Source organism: Trachurus japonicus, chromosome 5 (assembly GCF_045865225.1).
Source record: "Trachurus japonicus isolate A0001 chromosome 5, Traja_1.0".
In the NCBI taxonomy this organism is placed as follows: Eukaryota; Metazoa; Chordata; class Actinopteri; order Carangiformes; family Carangidae; genus Trachurus; species Trachurus japonicus.
The window spans coordinates 30,202,411-30,222,829 of record NC_140911.1 but is presented as its reverse complement, the minus strand read 5'-3'; the positions used below and the strand labels follow the sequence as shown (position 1 = coordinate 30,222,829).

The following is a 20,419-nucleotide window of genomic DNA, read 5'->3' as shown; positions in this document are numbered from 1 at the left end:
CTTTTGATAGTCGATAAAACAATATCAATGAAATTTGAGGATTTTACTGGAATAAATTTACGAATTATCGGAATTATTTGGTATGGTAATACAAGGTGCATCTCAATTAGAATACAACTATCAGGTCCACAGTTTGAGTTCATCAGCTGACTAGAATGTGACACCATAAGGTTACAATAGGGAACTTTTTCACTATATTCTAATTCATGAAATTTTGGGTTTTCATTCAGTGTAAGCCATAATAACCATTACAATTAAAATAAAGAAAGATGTGATATATTTCAGTCTGTGTGCAATGAATCTACTGTATATAATACAGCACACAAGTTTCACTATTTGAATTGAACTCCTGAAATAAATGAACTTTTCCATGATATTCTCATTTATTGAGCTGCACCTGTAGTATACTCCATGTACGCTTTCTTTCAAGCACAGGTATAGTGCAGTACTCTAGAGAATTAAAAAAACATTCTCCTATTAGTGCATAATGCGTAATATGCACTATGCATTACACACAGCAGGAAACTGTGGACATTAAACTGATCTTAACTTTGAGAAGAGAATCACAAACAGAGACAGAAAGAAAGTCACCTTTATTTGATGGATATAAACAAGCTGGCCAACACTCAATAGTAATATTCTGATACAGCACATACAATAGCAAACTGGGGCACTGAGGACAGCCTCCTAGGTTTAAAAAACAAAACATTACAGAGTATCCATGCTTCATTCAGAACGTTGACTCAATCTCACTTTTTTTTTTCTCTAGGGACTTCCTCTGATAAAGTTTTTCTTTTTAAATAGATTCTTCTCTTGTGCATTCATAACGCACACACACACACACACACACACATACTGACACACAGACACACCCAGAAATCAATTAATGCAGCTGCACACACACACACACACACACACATACGCTTGCACTCTTTTTCTGATTACATTTACACCAGCAACCCCAAAAACATGCTGCACTCTCACAAAACTGCACAGGCTGTCTACTAAGGGGACACAGTAAGTGAGACACACATCACTCTCAAACACAACATCACACCGTCACAATGCACGATGCAGATGCAATTAATGTATGAGGAATGATGCTCAATGGGAGATTTAGCTCACGTTCACACAAGTAATCATTCAGCATGCTGGACACTCACATTTAACTTTGTTCCTAGGTCTTTACTGTACAGCTCAAAACATTTACTTATACAAATAGTACAGTCTCAAACTGGCATATTCAATAAATAAAGCTAACTTAAATACAAAAATGAAGAATAAAAAAGTAAACGCAATATTTGTTATTATCAAACAAAAATGTTTCTGGCATTGGTCACAGTGATTTGTTTAATCCAAAGTTTTTAGCGACGTACATAAGAAAAGAAAAACGACCTGTATACAACAATAAAGTGAAAATGTATGTTAGGCTTTTCATACTTTTTTTTTGAAGGCCTTTTGAAAATGACTGGTGAATCTACAGGCCTCTCTGCTCACGTCTCTCTACACGGCTGCTTCTAGGCACGGACGCAGACTTTGACTTCTTGACTCCACCTCACGCTGAGTGCAGGTGTCAGTCATTCACAACCAGGATCAGCCTCTCAGTCTAAGCCCAGGAAACCAGCCCCAGCCTCTAATAAGCCTCGCGTCCTCCTAAACCTCTTTGACACAACAGTTGAGAAATCACTCTGCATAGAGAACAGGAGATTATCCTTACATCATCACTTTCAGTTGGCACATTATGTAAAAATCAGCATGCATGGGCACAGTTGAAATGTTTCCATGTTGGTCTACCATGTAAATCATATATGCTATTTCATGGTAGGAGAACCCCCTACTTCAAGTATTCAGTAGATAAGGACCTGAAAATGGAGGATTCGTACTCCGCCCCCCTGATGGTGAAGTGAGAGGATTTTCGTTCCTCTGTCTGTTTGCATTGTCGTCCCTTTTTTTTTCTTTTTTTTTCCTCAAATCCAAATCAGGATCTTTCTCTTAACATTTGTAAACACAAACACCAAAGTTTCACACAATCTGTCGATTCTGGGTCAGTGACAAGAGCTATAAGGGCTGATGGAGGAAGCGGTCACGTACACAACGAGGCGAGGCTCGCCTCTGTTTGTGAAGATGGGTGGGTGGGGTGGGGTGGGGGGTTGGTGAAAAGACATTTATATACAACAATCAACACTTGGCCATATCAGGGAGACACACAGGCACCATGAGAGGGGAGGAGAGCAAGTGGGGGTAGTAACAGTCTACTTCAATTTTCTGCTATACTGCAACAATGTGTTGGTTTTTCTATTTAAATCAGCTGTCACAGTCACATGTCACCACTTCTGTTTACAAGACGACGACAACAAACACGCGAAAGAAATGCATCCCGACAGAGTCACTCAAACCTCCACTTAGATGTTGGTAGTGATAGTCCTCACTCACAAGTGCAAGTTTCTGCCCGCTGCACGCAGCAGACATAATCTCATTGCTACTTTTGTGAGCTGCAAAATTCCTTTTTTTTTTGTTCTTTTTCATTTTATTTTTTTGTTCTTAGTTGTCACCACAGGCCAGGTGGTCTTCAACTGAGTTGTTTTCACATTTAGAGAGGAATGTAATAATGTCATCTTTTCCAGACTTGTAGATAGATTTGGATATACTTCTCTATTTCCCATGGACTGTTCTAGAGCTCTCTCTCTTTTTTTTTTTTTTTTTTTTTGGGCTGTCGTGTATTTTCAGACAGGGAATGTTACTTGCTGCTGAGGGGTTTTCTCACAATGTACAAATCAGAGGAAAAATCACACCACTCAACACTCTAGATAAGACATCTCTCTGACCTCTAGCCAGTTAGAAAAATAACCATGAAGAAAAAACATATAGTATCTCGTCAGTTTGAAACAATTTTCTGACCACATATAGACACACTCTATAGATTTCTCTCTATATGTATAATATATGCATATCTATCATATATGTGTTTAAGTTTTTACGAGGCACAGGCCACCTTGTCAAGAAGGAGAAAACAAGTCACTATGTTCAGGGAGGTCACACAGACTACTGGTGGAGGAATACGAGGGAGGGATGGGGGGATGGGGATGGGGATGGGGAGGGGGGGCAGGAGCAGACCTGCAGGGAACACATCTATTGGACATGGCCTCCACTTCATAGCCTATAATGGTACTTCTATTAGCAGTATTCAGAGAGGGAAATCTCCTCTGTGCGGGTCATCAAGTGATTGTTGCTCACAAAGCCCCCATTGTCAAATCATATGTACAAAGTCTTTTACAGTTGTTGTTGTGAAGCCCATTGTGGGATTGAATCCCTCTGCTGTAAAAGGACTAAAAGATGCTCTCGACCAGGTCTTCTGACACCATTTAGTTTGAGCACCAGCAGAAGCACCATTAGAAAAGATTCCTGCAACACAGAGGAGGTGCATAGGTGCATAGTATCAGAAACTCAAAATACTCTGATGGACGTTTTCTGACCACTCTCTTGGCCGCTCTGATTGGATGATTAATTACACTTTGATTGAGGAGTTTTTTTTTTGGTAAGGATGGGTAAATAAAAATGCATTCACTCTACGTTGACATCTGCATAGATTGCTTCTTTTTTTTGACTACTTCTGATTTAAATGAGGTAACATGAAGAGAAACATCAATGGCAACCACAGCCTTAAGGCCAAAACAAGCCCAGGAACTGGAGGGCCCTGCTCATGCAGCCAAGGAAACCCCTCGATGCTGCAGACAAGGCGAAAGGCGTACTAGCAGTCAGCTCAAAGCTCTTTCTGTTGCCAACAAGAAATGATGACAAAAAAAAGTCAAAAGTACTCAAATCTGGTATGTGTAGAACATGCGATTCTCAGGGTAAAAAAAAAAAAAAAAAGCAAGGGAGGAGATATTACAACGTTTTAAGAGATGCTAAACATGAGGGGTGGTGAGGTGGGGTGTGATGGGGGTAAAAAAAAAAAAGAAAAGAAAAAAGAAAACAACGGAAGAGACTCTGCATCATGATAGCCAGGCAGAGGGGTCAGATGTCACCAGGTGGGGTCAGCAGGGCAGTGAGGACCAAGAGACCAGCAGGGGAGCCAACCAGAGCCAGAGGAGTCAGTCAGGCAGGTGAGACGGACAGCGGGACAACCATGATCTTGAACCGGTCGGAACAAAAAACAATGAGGGAAATAAAAAAGTGGGCTGGCAGACGGTCACGAGGATGGAGAGGGCATCGTCAGTCTGAAGCAGGCGACGGACAGGTGAGGTGACCTCTGTGAGACTTCTGATGCACGGCTGCTAATGCTGATCACACAAACACTCTGACAGAGAGCGCCCGCCGTCAGGCTCAGTCCCACATCCATGAGTTTTGGTTGAATTTGAACGGTGGAAGTGGACGACATCTACTCCTGTTCACATGAAGAATAGGTCCCAGGTCACCCTAGGTAGAAAATGAAGAAAGTCACAGTTTAAAGGGATAGTTCAACATTTTGGCAAATTGGCGTATTGCAATAATCACTATAGTTTTAGGAGTAGGTTTGGTACCTTTGTTGGTGCAAGCTGTTTTTTTTTTTTTTTAGAACGGCAGAGCAGAGCCGTGAGCTGCTCAGAGCTACGCTAAGCTACGCTAAGCTACGCTAAGCTACGCTAATGGGATTTCTTGGTTTCCCAGGACAAGTTGTGACCTGCACATTCCCCACGCTATGAGATAATAACGGAACGTTACTTGCCCCCGACGGGAACACGCATCAACGGTTTTGCATGAATTTACCTATGTATGTAAAAATAATTTGTGTGTGTGTAATTAATCTTACTTCTTTTTCTTTTTAAAAATTTCTATTTTATTATTTTTTCATCAATACTGTTCTATGGTATCCCATGACACGTTCTTATGTTTTCCAGTAATATTGTATCCCCTGAAATACCTCTGATGGATTTGTATTTCACAATAAAAAAAGGAAAATATACAGCACGATAAAAGATAAAAGAGATGAATTTACCTGCCCAGCTGTCAGCCTCCTCACTTGACCTGCACACCTGAGTGCACCCTCCTCTTCCCCGCAAAATAAACAAAAGTCCAGGTGCTGAGTGTTGATTGAGTGGAGATAACAAAAGTCTGGTTGGGTAGTGTTTCAACATCATGACGTGGCTGTGCTCCTCCATTAGTGACTGAATCATCTGAAGAGGTAAGAAAAAGTCACATTACGTCACAGAGGTATTTCATTTGTTACAAAACCCGGAGGACACTGCAGCCACACGGGAAACAGAGAATTATAAAGTGGGTCTCACCCCTCAAAACAACATTAGAGCTTTGGTTGTCACAGCAAGGATTATGCCCAGATGCCCTCCTCGTCATCCTGTTGTTGGCAGCGTCGTGGGCCAACAGGAGCGATGTGCATGAAGAGGAGAAAACACAAACTGAAGTGAGGAATGTCACTGACACAGCTGTGTGAAAAATAAGCTTGAGTATTAAAATACAAAATTAAAAGTTTAGTGCTTTGCAAAGAACCTTGTGGCTGTCACTGTGTCAAAACCACAAGAGAAAATTCTTCTAAGGTTCTTGTAAGAACCTGGAGCAAATCTGGAGATGTTGTGATTTGACATCAGTTAAGAGCATGTCCAGTCCACATCTTATCATAAATGGACGGGGACAGAGTGTGAAATATACTACATCTCCAGATCCTGGGATATTGTGAGCAATGTGTACTTTTTGACCTGGGTGAGTTTCTGTCATGACTCTTTTTTTCCCAAAGTGGTAACTCAAGAATGGGCCGAGGCAAAGGGAGCAATACTTTTAAAATATAACCTGTTCTTTCTTTGTTGCTGCATCACCTGCTTTTAAACTTCTGCTGTCTTAAAGGGACTGTATGTACTGTAGCTTATTTGGCTTTTTATTAGCAAAAATCACATATTGCTTTCATATATGTATTTACCGAATTCTAATCACAACCGCATACAAATAAAAGCTGTCTTGTAGCTCAGAATAAGTTGTTTACAAATACATACAGTAGGCGGTGGGTGCACCCACTGGAGGCTGCCATGTTGCATCGCCATCTTTGAATACGGTACGCACTATTGAGTGTCTGTGACTAAGCTTGTGCCCCCGGAGGATGACCGACGTATTGTTTATTTTATTTTTCTGTTGTTACAAACAACTCATGGTGCTAGTTAGCATTAGCAGCTAGGCTACATCTTACAACATTGAACTGTTTATATAAAGTGCAGCCAAACACCAGGCTGAAGAGAGAGGGACAGCAGAGCCGGCTGGAGACCACAGCGACCCACATCCTTTTTTTTTAGCAGGGCCGTATGTTTGTCCTCTGATCTTCCTTCATGGGACCGCACTGTGTAACTGGCACATCCTGTAAGTCCTCCTGTGTAACTTTTTGCTGTGAAATATGACTGAAGGCACGAGTGGAAGTCTGCACGTGTGTTAAAAAAATAATGATTAAAAACCGAAAGTAATTGGTCAAAGATTATGTTATCAGTTAGCTGTTAGTTTGCAAACGTGTTTGTCCTCGGTGGCCACCGTCCGTCACTTTGCCGATGGGAGGGGTGAGCGAGTGCACGCTGCAATTGCTGGATGTCACGGTGTAGCCCCAATACAATGTTGAAATATCCCTTTAAAGAGTGTGTATGATGTATCTCCTGGTGCACGTTGCCTATATAACATGACCTGGAGTGATATCTGACCTGGTCTGGGGAGGGGCGGTGACCAGCATGTGGGGGTCCCCGGGCTGGCCCTCCACGGTGATGAGGCGACGGGTGACGTGGATGCTGGCCGTGGTGTGGATGCTGCGGGTGTTGCGGGTGCTGAGGGTGCTGGGCGTGCTGAGGATGTGGATGCTGGGGGTGTGGTCCTTGTTGGGGAGGACCGTGCGGGTGCTGAGGGTGAGGGTGCTGCGGAGGGGCATGTCCGTGCGGGTGCTGCGGCATGTGCTGGGGGTGCTGTTGGTGAGGGTGCTGAGGCTGCGGAGGGCGTGGGTGCTGCTGGTGCTGGGCGGGTGCTTGGGGATGCTGAGGGTGCTGCTGAGGGTGCTGCTGAGGGTGCTGCTGGGGGTGCTGCTGGGGGTGCTGCTGGGGGTGCTGCTGAGGGTGCTGCTGGGGGTGCTGCGGGTGCTGTGGGTGAGGGTACTGCGGTTGTGGTTGCTGGGCATGCGGCTGCTGTTGAGGGGCCTGTGGATGCTGAGGATGCTGAGGGTGCTGTGGGTGCTGTTGGTGCTGCGGGTGCTGCGGATGCTGTGGGTGCTGAGGATGCTGCGGATGTGCAGTGTGTGGATATGGAGTCTGCTGGGGGTGGGGAGGGTGGGGGTACTGGGACTGGGGCTGAGACTGAGCATGTGGGGGCTGAGGCTGGGGGTGGTGAGGACCGTGTGGGTGATATTGCTCATCCTCGTAGTTGTCAGCGATCAGCTTCATTCTGCTCTGTGTCTGTGGGAGGAGGAGAGTGGTTAGTGCACCATGATCTGCAACTGCTACACTGAACACCACACCATCATAGTGGAAAGAGAACAAAGACACATTATAATACGCATGTTGCTGTAGTGTTCAGTCTTTTACAGTGCGTTCACACCAGGCACGAGGCAAATTTTTTGCGCAATAAGATTACATACAAAGTCAATGTAAAGACGCAAATGGATGCAAATTTGTGTGAGTGGCGCGAATGACGTGCATGAAGCGAACAAGCGAAATTCGCCTGTTCGCGCAAGTTTAAAATATTGAACTCAAGCAAAATATTTGTGCCGCGAGTAAAAACTAATATTCCAGTGGGCAAACTCGAGCGAGTAGAGCGAGGCGAATATTTTACTCGCGCGTGTGAACGCACTGTTAGAATGGGCCACCTCTTGATTATCAGAAAACACAGTGAAAAGAAAAAATAGGCTTTATGGGAGTCATACACTTTTTTGTCATATTAGATGGAAATAATTACACCACTCTCACTTTTGTATGCTAAATATGTAGCTTACATGTACGTATTTCAGTAAAACTGCGTCAGCTATTCTGCTAGACTGGGAAATTCACATATTTCCCAAAATGATGAATTCTTCCTTTAATCAGTCAGTTCTGATTTATATCCTTGTTTTTTATTATTAATGCACTTTCACTGCATTATAGGAAATGAGAGGCAAGGATATTTTTTATTTAAAAACTCCTGTCTCAGTTGCTTCAGGGCTTCCATACTATAGCCTATATTAAATATAAATGACCAGCATGTGTCAGCAGTATTAATATTTTGACCATCATATTTTCATATTAGGTCATGAAGGCAACAACAGACCAGATGATCTGTCCCAGAGCTAATTTATACTGCACATGAGCACGAGCTAAACTTGTGTGAGAGTCAAGTCACAGAGATAAACAGTTGACTTGAGTCTCAAGTTCAGAGCAGAAGAACACGTTGAACATTACATTAATGGGCCTACACAGTGAATAGATTTACATTGAAGATTAAGATTTAAATTTCAGATGGAAAATAAACAACTTGTTTTAAACTTGACTAGACACGGCTTGACTACTCCCAAAAAACAACACAGCTCTCAAAATAATAAAATGGTATATTTTGGAAAAGTGCTAAAACTACCCACAGAAAATGTTCAGTGTGTGTATGTACAGTACAACCTCCTGTTCATGAAATGGAAAAAAATGGCTGGCTGCCTTTGTATTTGCTGTAGATGCTATACTTTTCATACTGATGAACAGTATCAGTGCGAATGCCACGAACACCTTACACTGCATTAAATAAAAAAAATAAAAAAATCCATGACATTCTTCTGCAGTACTTACATGTTGTTTGAGCTGGTGCATCAGTTTGTCCCGGTCCCTCTTGAGGACCATCACCTCCTCCTGGGTCTTCTTCTTGTTGGAGGCAGACAGCTCCAGCAGTGCAATGTTAGCATCTTTCTCACTGATGGCTGCCAGGAGAGCTTGTTGTCTGAGGTGGACAAACACAATCAGCAAATCAGCACTTATATTAGAATGAAATTAATACTTTGTGGAGGAATTTCTGAAGTTCTTTTAAGACAGGAACAGTCAAGCTGCATCAGTTCACCTTCAGTAATGTCAGAAGCTGTTTATGTGCCAGAGAATCTTCTTCTAGACAGGCTCCAGTTTAAAGGAGCCAGATCATGATTGATGCCACACACCAATCACAACTTTGATTGCTTTGTTCTTCTCTCACAGAAGACAATAAATTAGCTTCACAACTCCAACTGCGTACATATCTCATGCTTTCATCTCACGCTGAGATTTTAGAGGATTAGTCTGACATTTTAGAAATGCTTAATTTGCTTTTGTGCTGAGAGATACAAAGATTTATTCCATTCCCCTGTCTTTTCATTAAATATAAAGCTACAGCCAGCTGCCAGTTAAAAATGGAGTGTGAAAATGAAATTGAGGTTTTATTTCTTAAAGTCTGTAAATAAAAAATATCTTCTGAGAAGCCAGAAGCCTCATCAGATACACAATGGGCCTAATGAAAACCATATACTGTACTGTAAACCAGGACCAGCAATCAGTGGAGGTATAAATGCTGACACAACTTTAAATAGATATAGCTTTTTGGTATAAGATGAAACATGAACTGTATGCCCCACTTCTCACCTCAGTGTTGTGTGACAAATTGAACCATGTTTCCAGACAAAAACAGAATGACCGTATCCACAAACATGCCAAGTTGAAGGAAATAAGCTTAAAGCTGTACAGAAAAGAAAATTGAATTTGAGCCCACTCTGGGTCATAAAATGAGTGTAATAACTCATCTATCAGACGATGTAGGCCAAACTTTGTTTGGTGCACGGATTATACGTCAGCCTGCGCACGATTCATCAGCCACTGATATTGGATCCGTCATCCGTCATTCAAACGTCTGAGACAACACACACACACGGAGCTCGGTCTCGCCCCAAGCTTTGAATATCCCGCCCGCTCGATAACGACCAATCAAATTTGTTTTCCTTACTCGAGTAAACTCGTGTTGCAGCTCGTGACAACTCAGCGCGACAAACAGGACAAACGGCCATTTCTGTACACCTTTAATACAAGTGTTAATGTTCGTTCTGAGTAACAGTGTTAAATAGTGGCCTGTTGTGTATGGAAGTACATTTGTGTCTTGATTATTCAATCAAAAAAAAAAAAAAGTTGATTGAAACAAAAAAGATATCAAAACAAACTTCACTTCAATAAAAAAAAAACCTTTTCAATAAAAAACGTGTTTGAATGCAAAATAAATATATGAGACTGTGAACCCTTTTTTTTTCTTTGAATGAATAGATTTTTTTGATTGAAGTTAGTAATTATTTGATTGAAAATATTTTTTTTTGTTTAAATCAACTTTTTTTTTGATTGAATAATAAAGACACAAATATAATCTTACCCATTATATGGCCCAAATACAAAAAAGATGACTTCATATATATTTTCAAAAGTAACACAGCTGTGTTGGCATGGAGACAAAAAAAATCCCTCCATGTGTTTATCAGAAACACTGAGAGAAGTAGAACAGTGGCTCTCTTTGGCTCATGTCAAAGGTTGTATAGATACTAACTTCATCTCCAGGATCTCTTCCAGCTGCTTCCTGCGCTCCTGTCTCATGTTGGTGAGGTGGCCGTCCCTCTCCTGCAGGGACTGCTGTGTGGAGGACAGACGCTGCTTGGTGGCGTCCAGCTCCTGCCTCGTCCTTTCCAGTGTGTTCATCAGCTCCTCCAGCTGAGAGACAACACACATTTAGGGGAAGCACAGTGAACATCTGCATTTCAAAACTGTTTAACAATTTTTCGTTAAGTTAAATCTGCACCTTTAGGTGGTGTCCACCATCTATGGAGGAGTCCTTCCGAGGGTCTGATCCTAAGCCTTTCTTGTCCCCTTGTGGTCCCAGTTTGATATTTGAACCCTTCTTAGTCTGGTCTTTGCCTCCTTGTCTGTAAAACCACAAAACTATGAGACCAATTTCATACCAATAATCCTTTGAAATGCCAAACTGTAGTTACACTGCTGCCACACGCCACAACAAACAAACCAACAGGTAGAAAGAGTGTAGCGTCAGGTGCATTTTGAATGACATGTACTTCAAAATAGTACCAGCCATGAGATGACCACGACAGCAACAAGACATGAGCCTCACAAATGAATTGTTAGCTTCGTGTTAACATGGCACTGCTGAGATGACTCACAGGTTTAAGCACCAGAGTTAGCATGGGGGTAGGTAGCGGTGGGAGGCACGACGGGGGGCAGGGGCATTGCTTACCTTGGAGCTAGACTGCAGATGGGTAAGGGGAAAAAAGGTGGAAGAGAAAGGGGCGACGGGACATGTGGACATTTGAAAACAGGAGACGACAGCACACACAGGAAGAAGTAAAGAAAGAGCCATTAGAACCAGAACGTAAAAGAAACAAACAGAAGAAAACAATACAGAGGACCCGGAGGAGTTCACGTTCACTGTGTTCACTGACTACAGAGGCTGCCTGTGGCGGCTGCTGCCGTCTGCAGCCTGACGCAGCCGATGCAGGATGCACCTTCTCTGGGAACATTAGGACCATGTGCATCTGCTGCCAAGCCTGGGAGTGGCAGACATGCAGCCAGACAGGCAAGAAGTCAGCCGGGCAAAGGAAGAGGTGACGAGCACGAGGTGTGAGTGCCGAGCAAAGAGGAGGGGGAAGCCGACAGTGGTTTGACCGGGTAGGCCGGAAGTAGTGAGCTGGTGGGAGAGGTCGGTTATGGATGCAGGGGTTGTTCAGACAGAGGGGGGCCCGACTGAACTGACACTTCAGGGAAAAGGGTTCAGTCCAGATCCTACCTACTACAGCACCTCACTCACTGAGCGCGTGTAGACCTGGAGTGCAGCCGCTCTATTCATGCAGGCCACTAGGCTGATCACGTCCCTTAGTGTCTGGTAGAGCAAGCTAGGCAGGGGGAGGATGGGGGGGGGGGCAGGTTGGGCAGGGAGAGCAGGAGAGTTGGTACCGGGAAAGACCGCTTGAAAAGGGGGTTTGGGGCTGTCAGGTGATGTTACTGGGGTAATTTAAAGGGATAGTTCAACATTTTGGCAAATTCACCCATTGCCATAATCCCTACAGTCATAGCAGTAGGTTCATTACCTTTAATTATCGGTGCATGTTGTTTTGATATAAGCGGGGCAGAGACGTGAGCTGCTCAGCGAGCATAATAGGGGTCAATGGTACAGCTCCCCTGTCCCTCAAAACTCATCAAATACAAATCTTTAAAACGCTCTTGTGGACAAGTTGTGACCTGCACATTCACCACGCTATGAAATAATCGTGTATCATTATGTAACATTACAACACATGAAGCAAATACTGAAAACTACTTCAAATAGACATCCGTCATGCTATGAAATAATAATGTAACATTACGAGTTGTTTTTGAGGCAAATGCGTAGCCGGAGCTACATTCCAGACACAGTTGCTGGACGGAGTGATTTCAAAAGCGCAAGTAGTTCTGAGTATTTGCTTCATGTGTTGTAATGTTACATAATGATACATGATTATTTCATAGTGTGGTCAATGTACAGGTCACCACTTTTTTTTATTTTAAAGATGTTGGATTGTGTATTTGATGAGTTTGATGAGGGACAGGGGAGCTGTACCATTCACCTCCATTGTGTTCGCTGAGCAGGTTGCGTCTCTGCCCCGCAGATCTCAAAACAACATGCACTGATAATTAAAAGTAATGAACTTACTGCTATGACTATAGGGATTATGGCAATAGGCGAATTTGCCAAAATGTTAAACTACCCCTTTAAAGGTGTGGGGGTGACTGAGAGTTACAGATGAGGAGGGAACAGATGGGTGGCTGGAATGAGCAGGGGAAGCGTGCTCACGGCAGGAGGAGGCCTCAGCTCTGAGTACAGAAACGTCTTACAGACAGGAAGCAACAACAAACAGCCACAACAAACACCACGAGAAGAAACAAACAGGTGTGTGTGCGTGTGTGTGTCTGCAGGTGTACTAGTGCGCAAGATATTTCAGCACAGGACAAAAGGAGGTATAGCAGGTATGATATTGTAAACTAAATTGTACAGAAGCAAAAGCAGTTGGGAAAATCACACCAAGTATACAGTGTAGGATTGACAGTATGACTAAGTACTAAAAGTGCATTTACAGAAGCAATTTTTGGAGAGACCGAGTTACAAATGTTGATTTGCTTCCTTGTTGGCTGAATCCTTGGTGTGATCACTTTTACCATGTGACTTTACTATACCATGCATCATCACAGAAACAGGCCACAACAGGAACAACAGTGTCAAGTGATGCTTAATCTTCAGGGAATCCTATGAATATCACAGAATATATGCCAAGATGCCATATATTTCAAACTTAATGAAACTTTCTGACCTGATGATTTGCACTTTTTCATTAGCTGAGGTACAAACCTTAAACTTTAAGCTTTGTACCTCATGTTGAGACACATCCAGTTCATTTGTAATGTGATTTGTCACACAGCTAAATTTCTGTTAAAGGGACAACGAGGAGTTTCTATTTGGTTATAAAAAAGTCTCACGTTAATGTGGATGAATCTACGCTACCCACACTTGTTAATGGGCCCATTTTCGATAAATATATCGTTCTGTCTCTATCGTTATTTTGTTATTATTAGTGGTGGTGGAAATGCTGGTCGAGCCGACCAGCATTTCTTTACTTTCGGTTTCGTGGCGAGTCATGGGAATAACGCCGCCGTCATAAATGTAGTGTGAAAGCGCTTTGCTTTTCCAAAACTCCTCGTTGTCCCTTTAACTTAAATCCTCATTATGTCATCAGGGCAGAGAAAAAAGGGCTTTTAAATGCACATGCAGGCTGAATAAATGCACATGCACTACAAACTCTCTCTCTCTCTCTCAAACTCAAACACACTCGCATCATGCACACATTCGTTCACGTGCTCACACAGATCGATCAGGAACCATTCATGGCACACAGGCTACAGAGCTACTATTATGCAAAGACTTGCCAAAGAAAAGAAAGCAAAACATGAATCCAGGGATCTTTGTATCATGTGCTCAGAGACGGTTATGACAGCTTGGACTAAGAACAGAGCAGGTCACTGTGATACAAAGATCTGTGAATCCCTCAGACAGCAGGCAGACCCAGGCACACAGGTGAAACCAGACGCAGTTGCAGCAGTCGCAGTCGGGGACTTTAACCACGCAGCCGAGCTGAAGTGCCAGGGCAGAGCACTCACTTTCCCAGGAAATCCCACACCATGCCCCCTATCTGCTGGGGAGCAGCGGACACAGAAGGGAGCGGGTCAGGGGGAGCTCTGCCACCGGGGCGAGGGGTGGGGCGAGGGGCAGAGGGAGGGGGACTGGTGTCAGGGAGGTGTGGGAGGGGAGGGCACAACAGAGAGAGTTGCAAGGAAGATGGAGAAGAGGTTGGAAAAAATGGATTCAAGGAAGGACAAAAAAAAAGAAGAAAATAACAAGGTTGAAGGGTTGAAAGTGATCAGTGGCAGAGGATGAAGAAGGGACAGGTGGGCGTGAAACGGAAAATAGAAAGGGGGAACAGGACAGAAAAAGTGGGTAAAGATGGCAAAACAGAACAAGAACACTCAATTAATCCAACACCTCTGACAAATTATCATGACACTGAAACGAAGTGGGCCATCCCACTGGCTGGGAGAGAAAAAATGTAACTGCTTTTAAAGTTACTTTGGCAAATCCGCCTATTGCCATAATCCCTATAGTCTTAGAGTAGGTTCATTACCCTCAATTGTCAGTGCAAGCTGTTTTGAGATCGTCAGGGCAGAGACGGGAGCTGCTCAGCTAACGCAACGGAGGCTCATGGTATTTCTATGTTGCCCTCATCAAACCAGTAAATAAACGATTCAACAACTCCAAAACGCTCTGGTGGACAAGTTGTGACCTGCACATTCACCACGCTATGAAATAACGTATAATTATGTAACATTATGACACATGAAGCAAATACTCTGAACTATTTTCGCTTTAGAAGTCACTTTTTATCGAGCAGCTGTGTCGGGAATGTAGTTCCAGCTACGTATTTACCTTGAAAACAACTCGTCTCGTAACATTCCATTATTATCTCATAGCGTGGTGAATGTGCACAATGTGTCACAGCTTGTCCATGAGAGCGTTTGGGAGTTGTTTGGATTGTGTATTTGATGAGTTTGATGAGGGAACGCCCGGAAATACTGCTCGCTGTGCAGAGCTCACATCTCTGCCCCACCGATAGCTTGCACTTACAATTAAAGGTAATTAACCGACTACAGGGATTACGGCAATAGGCAAATTTGCCAAAATGTTGAAATATCCCTTTAACAATAGGCTGTGGGTCTGGGACTGTATAAGTGACAATAAAACGGGTGGGGGGGTGGGGGGGCTGTCATTAACAGAAAGTGCTCATGTGTGGTTCTCATGCGCTCCAACCAATCCGTGTCCGTCTCATCAGTTTGAAATCCATTCCAGGTGAACGCTCTCCTCCAGAGAGACATCAGCTTCTTCCAGTGCGGAGACTCTGGACCACGTAGCAGACTGAGGGGGTGAGCCAAGACCTGATGGGGCCACCAGCTTTATTTATGTGGTCCATTACATGAAATCTCTTCCACCTTGGGGGACAGTGAAGGGCACTTTGTGCTCACGTCTAATGCAGTTTCAGAGCCACCAACGGTCACCTGATGTATCTCACAGCATTTCAGACCATGACTGGATCCAGTACAGTGCAGTGTGCGGACAGACCGTTATGACATCACACAGAAATGACACGTTCACGCCACGGATACAAAAGCAAATGGAGGGTCATTTAAAATATGGAGCACACGGGACAGAGCACTTTATATCTGACAAAGCAAAACAAGCGACACTTGAACTTTGAGGTGAAACTCGACATGAGGTAAGTGAATACTGCTCGTAAGGTCAGAGTAGAAAATAAGAAGACTAAAAGGTTGCTTCACCTCAATGTTTCATTTTTCTTTTGAGTTTTGAGGGTATCTAATAGCATGTTCTCTATTTCTCTGTCTCTATGTAACTATTTTTAACATTACTTTCCTAACTTTGTAAAACATTGTTACTCTGTGTTTGTTGTCTACCGACATGTTGCACCTGCTGCTGATACGTGATGTAGCACGCCTCACAAACAGAACTGATATGTTTGCCTTCGTTACTGTTATACAGTAGTGTATGTATTGTGTATTGCATGTACAAGGCAGCTGTTACGACACCACTTGCCCAAGACAAATTTCCCCTTGCTGGACAAATAAAGTTGATTTGATTTGATTTGAAGCGAATAGATCAGCCTCATGGATCAGCCCCATTATCCAATAGAGTCTTCCAGTAAAGTTAGTGAAGTAAAGTTGCCAGTAGCGCTTCTGGTTCTCTCGTCTAAAAGTCAGTACGTTTTTTGAATGTGATTTTGGTGAAATACCTCAAATTAGGTCTGTGGTTAACAAAAGCTTATGCAAGTTTCAGGTTTTGTTCTATGACATAAAACACATCAGTAAATATCCTACTTGTGAATCTTGAAGCTTTTACGTGTCCTAAAAAAGGCGGTTGCTAACAAGTTGCTCAATACAACTACAAACCCACATTAAACAAAACAAAGCTTGTAAGTATCATAAACTTGTGTTAACCACAGAGCTGACTTTCTCCAAATCATCCAAAACGCAAAGCAAAAAACCCATTCACTTTCCTTTCCTGGAACCAGTGCAATGCTAAACTTCCGGGTTTTGACGTCAGCCCTGGCTCCCTCTATACCCATTATATCAATAGATACTGAGTCAATATCTGGGCCGATATGTGATCTCTATGTGATCGGATCTGTGCAACATCAGTAGAGGCTAAACTGAAGATGAGATATCTTGTAACACTAACCCCTATAACCAGTCAGGCAGTTACCTTTCCAGCTCAGCAATCTTCTTGTCCTTGTCGTTCTTTTCCGTTTCCACCTCTCGCAGGATGTCCAGCAGTCTCTCCACCTCCGTCTGGGCCTTGTTGGCCTCGTCCTTGTAGTAGCTCACCTCCTTCTCCAGCAGCTTCACTCTGTCCACGTAGTCCGGGTTCCCTCTGGAGCCCGACTGCTGCTCCACCTCGTGGGCTTTCTGCATCCACACACCGGGCAGAGAGGCATACAGACACGCACACAGATGCACTCAGTTGACATTGTGACGCCAGCGCAACCACGCACTGCAGCACAGAATGCTTTCCTGCCCGTGGAAGAGATACACATACAGCACACTGTAGTCCATCAGTGTCTTATATTAGCTACTCTCCTCCTCTCTCCCTCTCCTTCTGAATGAGTAAAATGTTGTGGACAAAGGCATCATTACTGGCGCTGGCTCATTAGCTTTAAGAGAGCCATTATTTAGCTCCATTTAACAGCCCGTTGAGACTCCCAGTCACTTTGCAGACTTGGTGAGTGTGCAAAGTGCAGGACTGTGTATGTGTGGACAGGACTGTGTTTCAGTGAGCAAAAAATAGTAACAAATCAGTGGCGGTAAAATGCTGAATCATCAGTCCGTCACATTAGCTATCTGTCACCAACTAATCAGCTCAATATGGACTAATCTCGCCATCGCTGCAACAGTTTGTAGCTCTCCGTGAAATACATTACACTGGTACACATCACCCATTGGGACGATACGCAGCCACACATGTCAACACAGTTTGCAAAAGTGCAAGAGTTGTACAAAAGCAAATCCACCAAAAAAAACACTGCGATGTTCTCTGACCACGACCGACACCTCGGCTAACCGCACCATCACACTGAGACGAGAGAGAAGCGTGGCGACACTGACAGTGACAACATGCAACAAGGTCGACCAGATCATGCAAACCCAACAAAGCTGCACAGTCTTAGCGATTGTCGGTCAAAAAGTGTGGAGGAGTAGATGCAACAGAGATCTGCTAATGGGAAGTTTCATATTTTAAGCATGAGGAGCTAACTTATTGACTGTTTCAGAGATTATTCTCACTGATTGGACTGTGAAATGTACATGAATCCATTTTGGAACCAGAAATTATTGAATCACAATATTAAAAAAAAAATCTTCTTGGAGAACTCCAGACTTCGAACTGCACTTCATGATGGGTTTTGTTGACCTAGCTTATTTGGTTTATCTGCTGCTTTTGCCATTTATTGTCTTTGTCCAATGATGTATTACAACAACTAATCATTTACTTATCTAATAATAAAAACTTTATCCGTCAGCAGCTGTAACTTCACAATTTAATTTAAGAACTCAACAAAATGTGTTTTTAGTGTTTTAGTGATGTAAATGAGAAAATATCAAATTCTATTGGTACTCGTGCTAGGCTACTACACTGATAATAATTATAATATTTGAAGGAACTATTTGCAAGTTTGTAAATTTAGGTAAAAAAAAGTATTGCTGCTTAGCCAGTGTTAGCATTAAGTTCAGCATCAGACTGCTTTCCTCACTGAGAGCTGTCTCCAGCTGAGAAAACCTTCTGGTCTGTCTCTTGTCACTGTCCATAACCAAGTCACTGCTGCGTCCGGTCTGTCTTGAGGAAATCTCACCGCTCAGAGGACGTGTCTAACATCTGGTCTTGTGAACACAATGGTGGCTGAAGCTCTTAGCAAGCTGCTAATGCTAACATTGGCTAAGTAGCGATAGCAAAACTTAGAAATAGAAAGAGCATATCTATGTTCCCCCAGGTTCTATGTTCCCCGCTAACTCAAAATAGGCAGGAAACATAGCAGTAGCATTAATATGTTGTTTTAACATCTCTAAACACACACACACACACACACACACACACACAACGGAACATAAATCCTAACCCTAATGCTACTGCTATGTTTCCTGCCTTTTTCAGGTGAGCTGGGAACATAGAACCCGGGAAACATAGGGATGACCCCTTTCATCTTCAAAGATAGAGAAGTAACAGGAATATTTGAGAAAAGTTCACCATCACATGGCCGATGTGCACGTCAACATGAGAAAACTAGAGGTTAAAGGGAAAACTTCACCCAAAATTGAAATTAAACTCATTATCTACTCACCCTCATGTCGACTAAGGGCTGGGAGAAGTTTCAGAGTTATCCGTGGCTTCTCTGAGTTACAGGGGGCCTTGGCGTAGCAGTGCATGTCCATATAACGGTTGCAAATGGATACCAGCTGTCTTCGTAATCTTGTAGCGGAAGCTCCTCTTCCCAGTTCGTCAAATTTGGATGAACTGGGAAGAGGACAGACCCTGGTTCGTCCAAATTTGACGGACCAGGAAGAGGAGCTTCGAGGAGCTTCCGCTACAAAACAAGCTTGAAATATAGACATATTTAATTTTTTTCGGGACAATTTCGCATTTCGGGGCTTCAATACAAGACGGACATTACATACGAGCAGCATGGAGGTATTTGGATGTTTTTTGGTGTGTCTTTTTGTTACGAAGACGGTTGGTATCCATTTGCAACCGTCATATGGACATGCACTGCTACGCCGAGACCCCCTGTAACTCAGAGAAGCCACGGATAACTCTGAAACTTCTCCCAGCCTTTAGTCGACATGAGGGTGAGTAGATAATGAGTGAAATTTCAATTTTGGGTGAACTATCCCTCTAACTCTAGGCCACACCCTTTCACAACTAGCATTGAAAGCCGTGTTTCCCATAATTACTTGGATTACAAAGCCCAGTGCTGTACATGTCAGTATTAACTCTGGGATTTCCTCATTTGCCCAGATGATCTCGGTCCAGAACATTTCGCTAGCTAACTCTCTAATTGCAGTGGACCTTAGTGTGTATTAAGCCTTTCTCATGTGGATGAAAAAAAAACCCTGTTGTTATATAAACAGGTGAACAGGTGAACTAACTTCAGAGCCACACTTCAAAAAGTTGCAAATAAACGGACGCTCTGCATATTTGAAATTCCAACGGACCGAGTACAGTGAACTGTAATTACTAGGCTATATGAACCACCAGTTTCACCACGTGTCACAAACACAAACAGCTGCAGAATGAGCACGTTGCACAGGACTCTGAGTGCAATATAAAGCTCGTTATATCGGTACGGTGCAATGGTCAACATGCATCTGGGCGGGGGCAGTGGGTGGAAGCAGAACCTGTGCTGGGGTCTGGCATGATCACCACCTAGCATAGTTCAGAGAAGTTATCAGTGTCCTCATGCTTTCAATATGTGCCTCAGAGAGCCGAAGAGCGGGACTTACAGGATTGTTCATGTGACTGAATAGCTGCTCAGCTTGCTATATTGCAAACGGAGGGGTCGAGGGAAGGAGTGGAAGGAGGGAGGGAGGAGGGGGGGCAGGAGAGTAAGTGTTAAGACTTTGTTTGAGCCAGAGGAGAGAACAGCAGGAACAGTACATGTTTGACACATCAGTGACAGCAGTAACAGCACATGTTGTTACAGGTTAAGGGCAACACAAACGGACAAATGCAGAGGAACAGACACAGGGAGAGTCTGTGGGTTATGGAGAGGGAGGGGAAATTAATGGACTGTCTGCTC

The 20,419-nt window shown here is 43.4% G+C and overlaps 1 protein-coding gene across 10 annotated transcripts in view; it reads right to left on the bottom strand.

Annotated features, from left to right (window-relative positions):
• Positions 1 to 2,504: 2,504 nt before the first annotated feature.
• erc2 (ELKS/RAB6-interacting/CAST family member 2) overlaps positions 2,505 to 20,419 on the bottom strand; it is a 52,242-nt gene continuing 34,327 nt past the window's right edge. For 2 of the 10 annotated variants that reach the window (XM_085777324.1, XM_085777325.1), the window contains 10 exons: positions 20,124 to 20,159; positions 16,837 to 17,039; positions 14,169 to 14,291; positions 10,768 to 10,891; positions 10,519 to 10,679; positions 8,760 to 8,907; positions 6,669 to 7,406; positions 5,265 to 5,332; positions 4,976 to 5,153; positions 2,505 to 4,416 (listed from right to left, as the gene is read on the bottom strand). In XM_085777324.1, the coding sequence (XP_085633450.1) occupies positions 5,306 to 5,332; positions 6,669 to 7,406; positions 8,760 to 8,907; positions 10,519 to 10,679; positions 10,768 to 10,891; positions 14,169 to 14,291; positions 16,837 to 17,039; positions 20,124 to 20,159 (1,560 nt within the window). In that variant the 3' untranslated portion in view covers positions 2,505 to 4,416; positions 4,976 to 5,153; positions 5,265 to 5,305. Of the gene's footprint in view, positions 4,417 to 4,975; positions 5,154 to 5,264; positions 5,333 to 6,668; positions 7,407 to 8,759; positions 8,908 to 10,518; positions 10,680 to 10,767; positions 10,892 to 11,217; positions 11,230 to 14,168; positions 14,292 to 16,836; positions 17,040 to 20,123; positions 20,160 to 20,419 lie in introns of all 10 variants that reach the window. The other 8 variants (XM_085777329.1, XM_085777330.1, XM_085777326.1 and 5 more) reach the window with 5 other exon arrangements.